General features: G+C 37.5%; 1 protein-coding gene across 1 annotated transcript; it reads left to right on the top strand.

Annotated features, from left to right (window-relative positions):
• Positions 1–1,019: 1,019 nt before the first annotated feature.
• On the top strand, positions 1,020–2,613 carry CXCR4 (chemokine (C-X-C motif) receptor 4; the record flags this gene model as incomplete). Its single annotated transcript, XM_010296092.1, has 1 exon — positions 1,020–2,613. A coding segment is annotated over one exon (1,062 nt), but the record flags the coding sequence as incomplete, so codon positions are not given.
• Between the last annotated feature and the right edge of the window lie 4,802 nt (positions 2,614–7,415).

Below are 7,415 nucleotides of genomic sequence, written 5' to 3'. Positions count from 1 at the left end.
ACCAAAGCGGAGGTCTCGGGCAAGTTCCATCTGTAAACCCGCGGTTAATGCCCGCGCGGAGCTGGTGCCTCCGGGCGTGAGGCGTTGCGGGACCCTCGGGGCGCATCCCGCGCGGAGCTCGGGGGCGTACGGTACACCGGGCGTGGAAACTAGAACCTGAAGACCTGAGGAAGGAATCGTACGTAGCCAGGTGGCACTCGCCCGTCTGCACTGCTTTTCAGTGTGGTGACCAAAACCGTTGGTGGTTTCCTGATGTGCTTTCGTGCCCTCACCAGAATTTCGCTTCCTTTTTCCACTGCTGCACTTGGCTCAGCAGCTTGGCTTCACCCCTACCCCGCAACCGCCAAGGGTGGGGAACAAAGGGAGGGGAACGCGGCTGCTTGTGGTGACCCTCCGTCGCGTCCGAGTTCCCCTGCTTGAGGTGGTCACCGCTCGCTCTTCTCTTCACGGGCCTTGGGGTTGCTTTTTTTTCTTGTCTCTGTGTGTGGAGCTGTCAGTTGCTTCTCGGCAGGGAATTCTTGCCATTCTTTATCCTTTATTACATCAGCCAAGGGTACCTTCTCTATTTCTCCTTGACCCCATCCCCTTAATGAGAAGGGACTTTGGAGCAGCAGCATTTCTAAGTAAATGGGGTTTTTTTATAGTGCTCTGCTGTAACAGTCAAGTGTGGACTAACCTCTTGCATCCAGCACTTCTGGCTCTTCCATTTGTAGTATGCATCTGATTAGAGCACTGAAGTGTCCAGAACCAAAGATATTTCTGGGAGTAGCTATCATCTTTCTTTTCCCTTTCATCCCCTGTCCTTAGTTACAATATCTTAGCCCTTACAGAAGGACAAAAAAAGTTTTTTAACTTGTTCTTATTTGCTGTATATTTTTTTAATTGTATTTTTCTATCCGCTTTTCAAAAAGTTTGCCTATTCATGGTGACAGAGGCTGTTCAAGTAACTTTTAACATGCTGTCATATAGAGCGAGCTTTTGAAGAGGAGCTAACATTTAAACTTTTTTTCTTTTTCCAGCTGTCCTCTGGGTTAATCATTGAATTTTCTGATAATGGCACGGATGAGATTGGTTCAGGTGACTACGGAGACTACGGAGAGCCATGCTTTCAGCATGAGAATGCTGATTTCAACCGGATCTTCTTGCCAACAATCTACTCCATCATCTTCCTAACGGGAATAATCGGCAATGGATTGGTTATTGTTGTTATGGGCTACCAGAAGAAACAAAGAAGCATGACTGATAAATACAGGCTGCACCTCTCTGTGGCTGACCTCCTGTTCGTCATCACCTTGCCATTCTGGTCTGTGGATGCGGCCATAAGCTGGTACTTTGGGAATGTTCTGTGTAAGGCAGTTCATGTCATTTACACAGTCAACCTCTATAGCAGTGTCCTGATTTTGGCCTTTATAAGTCTCGATCGTTACCTGGCAATAGTCCACGCTACCAACAGCCAGCGACCACGAAAGCTGTTGGCTGAGAAGGTGGTGTATGTAGGTGTATGGCTACCAGCTGTGCTTTTGACAGTGCCCGATATAATTTTTGCCAGTACTAGTGAAGTAGAAGGAAAGTATCTATGTGATCGCATGTACCCTCATGAAAACTGGCTGATTTCTTTCAGATTTCAGCATATCTTAGTCGGACTTGTCTTGCCTGGTCTAATAATCCTGACTTGTTACTGTATTATAATATCTAAGCTGTCACATTCAAAAGGCCACCAGAAGCGCAAAGCCTTGAAGACAACGGTTATCCTCATCCTCGCCTTCTTTGCCTGCTGGCTGCCATATTATATTGGCATCAGCATCGACACATTCATCTTGCTAGGAGTCATCAGACACCGTTGCAGCTTGGAGACGATAGTGCATAAATGGATCTCCATTACTGAAGCCCTGGCATTCTTCCACTGCTGCCTGAATCCAATTCTGTATGCCTTCCTGGGTGCCAAATTCAAAACATCAGCACAAAACGCCTTGACATCAGTCAGCAGAGGATCAAGCCTCAAGATTCTTTCAAAAAGCAAACGTGGGGGACATTCTTCTGTTTCTACAGAGTCTGAGTCTTCAAGTTTCCATTCCAGCTAACGCTGCTCCTTGCCATCATTTATATAAATAGACACTTTCAAGCTGCGCAAGATTCCAGAAAAACAAGACTGACCATAATGTACAGATTTATTTACAGTTGGAATTTTATATTGTTTCTTTTAGTCTCTGTGAAGTTTAATTGACTTATTTATATAAAAAAACTTTCATATTGATGACAAACTGTCTAGGCAGGTCCTGTGGACAAGTGGTTAGTTCACAAGAGTTCTAGTGCTTGTCTGTATGTATAGGTATGTGAACTAAACACTTCTGGGTTGTAGCAAGGTGACTGTTAAAAGTTTAGAAAATATTTCTCTGTTGTTTATATGTAAATGTTTTCAGTGTTGTTGTTAAATTCTTTAAAATTTGTCGAGATTTTTACCTTACAACAAGATGTTTGGTTTACAATAGCTTAACTCTGCTGTAGAAATGGCACTTATAACCAAAGCCTCCTCTGTTACATGCTAGGGTTTTTTCCCCCATTATCAGTAATTGATGGTTTGCAAAATTTTCTGTTCAAGGTAAATAAAAGTATATGACAAAAGGTTGTTTTGAGTGGTATTTTTATTTCTGGTTAAATGTTTTTCTCAACATTTTTACTTAATTTCTCAATGCACAATAATTTCTTTGAAAATTGCATGGCTCTTTTATGAAAAGCAGGAAAATGAGTTTCAGTACATAACAATTATTCAGTTGACACCTATGAGTTTTAAGTCATTCGGGTTTTTTACCAGAATACATTTACTCCAGTTAACATTATCTTTAGAATTACTTAAACTACCACTTTAAACAAAGAACATTTTGAGGCCAAAATACCTACAAATGAAAACCAATCTATTTAAGCAATTGCTAAAGTTTACAGCCTCTTAGGAGTCAAAATAAGATTACTGCATGTGACTAACCTTTATGCCATGCATATATAGTCAATCCTACATTTCTTCTGCCTTCTGCTGTTCTTCTAAAGTTAGTTTCACATGTTAATAGTAATCAAAAGTAGTTGAATCAAAGCCTATTTTGATGCTATTTGACATTGCATTTGGACTAGAAATAAAGGTTTTGGTATATCTCCTCTGTGGAAGACAAATGTTGTTTTTTTTCCTACAGAGTTTTCCCTAGCCTGTCTACATCCAGATTTTATAACATAACATAATCTTAACACTCTTTTTAAAAATCCAGAATGTGTACCAGTTCTTTTTAAACCATTTTTTTTTTAAGTGGGAATCAGCCAGACTATAGAATTGCCAGTAATTATAGTTGCAATCTTATTTGTCTAAGTTAGTCATAGCTGCATGTTAGTAGAGTGCATTCAAAAGTCATGAATACTCAAGAGGACAGAGCCATGGAGAATATTTGTGTATTTCTACATTAAAAGAACCCACAACTGTTACTGATCTATAAATAACCTAACAGTTTGGAAGTCAAAAAAGCAAAAAAATAAACTACCTACTAGTCACAGAGAACTGAAATAAGCAACATGGATATTGCAATGGTATTGCCCAGAAAGAATGTGTTTTCACAAGCACAGCACCCTAGTGATTTTGTGGAGCATGTACCACTATGCTAAACTAGACATTAAATTGCACGTTTTAATTTAGGTATTTTTGTAAATACAAGACTTCTTTTCTGTTCTCAACTTCCCCTCTTGCCAGTCAGGAGGCTGCAACCTTGGCTACATCCTGCACCCTTTTTCCCTAGCAATGACGGTAGTAGTCATCTGATTCTATGTTGAGCTGATTCCATTTGCTGAACCAGCACAAAACTAACCTGGCAGGAAAAAAAAAAAAAATCCAGCAATTCAGTGAATTAAATGAGCTCAATGAGGAACCCACCAAGCATGACAAAAGTGCAAGACCCTGTAACCTGGAGCCAGCTAGAGAGAGAAAAGTGAGATAAAAGGAAGAGGAAACAGGTTCCCCCTTTTAGCAACTAAACTTTTAGATCAGTTAACTAATGTATATCTTCACTCAGCATAACATAAATTAACAACAGAAAAGATGCATTCTCAAGAAACAAAAGGTTTCACTTTCATCAAATTGTTCCTTGTTAACAGAGTTGAAAGATGAGGAAAACATGGTATAGGAGCAGAATTTCTTAAATAGTTTATTTTTGTTGTTCATTTGTGTCTTTTCTTAATTTAGTGAGTGTTTCTCCTGTCAGGAATTCATTGTTCTAAGTGATTCCAATTTTCACCCCAGCCCAATCAATCACTGTGATTTAATTGCACTTATAAAATACTTACTGGCTATCAACATGCTGCTGCTTATTTGCTGAGGAAACGTCTAAAGCCCTCTAGAATTAACTTAGATTATTCCCATTATACTTCAGTCAGCCAACTGTTACCTCAAGCAGAGAGTTTGCAGGAAAAAGGGTGCAAGACAGAATAAACTCAGCAGTCCATGTTACTGCCAAAGATCTCGAAAAGGACACTAAACAAACAACAGAAAGCATTTGTGTAGAAAATAAATTAGCAAAATTACAACATAACCCATGGCCCAGAGGGATGAGACCTACATTAGTTTTATAAAACTGTCATTGTTTTCAGTAGAATTAGTGAAACTATGGACAGAAGAACGTCTTGAAAGGGAGTTGCAAGATCATTGGGGTTTTGCTACAGCAAGGAAAATGAGTCAAAAGCCACATGTATTTATTTTTAAATAACTTTATATAACTACAAATATGAATATAACATATATTTGTACTGTTTACAGAGCAAATATTTGCAAATTGAATGAAGTTGTCATGAAGAAACCTAGTAAGAAATTATGAATCCAGTTCTGTCCTTTTATCTCTGAGTACGTCAGAGCAAATCAGGCAAATTTCTCTCAAAGCCACTGAGCTATTCCAAATATACCATGTTGGTAAAAAATATGAATTTATTCCCTTTTAAAACAAAATCTCCTTTAAGCTGATTTTTGTTGAGGCTGTAACTTTTTTACATCTTTGTGAATCAAAAGTAGTCCCAGTAAATGCAGTTCTCAAAGTGTAAGTTCAGTGACAAAGGTGAATAGACCTAATTTTGTAATTTATGCATTAGACAAGTCCACATACATCAGGAACTGTCCAAAGTTTTCAAAGAGACTTTCCATGTCTTTTTCCAAATTATTGCTCTCTAGTATACAGAATAATCATAATGACATTCTTCAAGACATACACAATGCATAGTCTCAGCATTTTTTTGATGTCATAAAATAATAACTGTGCCCAAGTAATTTAAAATATGTGACTCAAGATACAGAACAGAAGATAAATGTGAGTACCAGTGAGTACTGGGTACAAACCAGTTTAAAATTTTACATGGTAATTTAAAAGATTTATAATGTACTTACAAAGACATTAAATACATGAGAATGTATTTACAAAGACTCTTTCCATGGAACTCAGGCACTGAATTTTGCCATGTATTGTTACATGTATTTTGCCATGGTTGTTACAATGTGCTAACAGCAATATTGGACTAAAACACCTAATTCACCCAATACCGTAATGCAAACATTTTGAGTGTTTAAGATTAGTTAGAAATCCTTTGGGTCATGCAAGGCTAAACCAAGAACAGAATATGTACATGAACTTACTTTTGCTTCCTCTGAAATGCTGTTTGGAAGCAAAGTTAGAATACTTAAAGCAGTGGGATAAAATTACACTATAATCCATTATTTGTATGGTATATTTTTACTCTGTCTAATCAGGTTGTACGGAGTCCACATTAGAGGAGCTTGTGAAATGATGAGTGGTGGTAGTGAGGGTGTTGGAGCTAATGTATGCAGGCTATAGAGGCCAGTGAGTAAGGTGGAGTTTCTTGTTTTTTCTTGGCTAGTCTTATGACACAATCATTATAGAGGGGGTTCAACTTCTATGCATATACATAAATCAAAACAAAATCACCATGAAAATAAAAAGGAAGTAGCAGTAATAACATGGAGCCATTCATACAAGTGAATGGTTTATCTTACGATGGTTGAGCTCTAGTTGGACAATGTACAAAGTGACCACCTATAGATGTTTGGCTGAAAAGGCCATTTTTTATATTGTTTGGGAAAGGAAACAGCATGACGAGGAAGTACTTCCTTGATCCAGGCATGCCTTCAAAACCCCCTAACAATGGAGTATTCTCATATTCTCATAGTGCTGAAACTTAGGAAACACTTAAGCAGATAGGGCACCAGAGTTTTTGCTCAAAGGATGCCACTCCCTCACTTTATGTTTTGAAAGAGCTATACAGACTCTTTTTCACAGCCATAAATCATGTGTCAATTGAAATTACATGAGCACTGGGATTATTTCTTATAAAGAAGGCACAGATTTCTTAAAATCTTTTCTCTTTAGACAACAAATTTTCTGTCACTCTTTTCATTTTCTCTGAAAATATTTAACCTTTAACAGGATGAAGTTTAAAGATCATTTGTTTTAACAGTTAATGCTGTTACTATCATTCCACCATTCTAGTTCTAACAGGACATACAATAAAACAATGCTATGCTTATTGGTTTTGAAAACGTATTCTAATAGCAGTTGATTATAAGCATACTTTGTGTTTATTTATATACCTTTTAAACATATGTACATATATATAACTATGTAGATTATAAGCACCATTTTCAGTTGTTGATACAAGTGATCTAGGCTCCAGCACAGCTACTACTGACTTCAGAGGAGTCAGGATTCATTACAGATGTAGTAGGTATTGATTAAAATTACTATTTTTTTAAAAGGACAGGCAGCTTCAGTGACAAACTCCCACTGAATTCAGAGACAGCAGGGTATCTAAAGAATTATGCTTTCTAAAGTGTATAACCTTATAGCCCAAATCAATTACAGATGAAGATTACAAGTTCCTCTCATTTCAGCTGCAGTCAGAGATCTACAAGAAATTAAATCTTTCAGTATGAAGCAGGTGGAATTGTTCTGCTGAACATAACAGAAATAAATTTTCAGCAAAATGCTTTTCTCTTACTGAAGGCATGCAAGCTTTGCATACCCAGCTATCAACAGTCTGACAGTAATTTGTCTTCAGTGGCACAGTGTTTTGTGTGAAACTGAAAGAAATAAGTCAACATTTTAAATTTCTTCTGGAATTCACACCAGGAACAGATTTTCACCACACAAACATGTCAAACTAAGTAGAAATTATAAAGGATTTTTGGAAGGGTTACATTGTGAATTCTTTGGCTTCTGTTTTGTTCTGTTTTGGTTTTGGTTTGGATTTTTTTGCTGTTGATGCTGCCTTTTGTTTCTACCATCCTCTTCTCACAGCTTCTATTCTACTTGACTTTTCCTTTAAGAGATATATATAGAGAGAGAATTTTTATATAGAATGTTTAATGTCTCTGTTCTGTTAAG

The sequence above is a fragment of the Phaethon lepturus genome, unplaced genomic scaffold (genome assembly GCF_000687285.1).
Source record: "Phaethon lepturus isolate BGI_N335 unplaced genomic scaffold, ASM68728v1 scaffold52901, whole genome shotgun sequence".
In the NCBI taxonomy this organism is placed as follows: Eukaryota; Metazoa; Chordata; class Aves; order Phaethontiformes; family Phaethontidae; genus Phaethon; species Phaethon lepturus.
The sequence above is the reverse complement of the archived record's forward strand: the minus strand, read 5'-3'. Positions and strand labels throughout refer to the sequence as shown.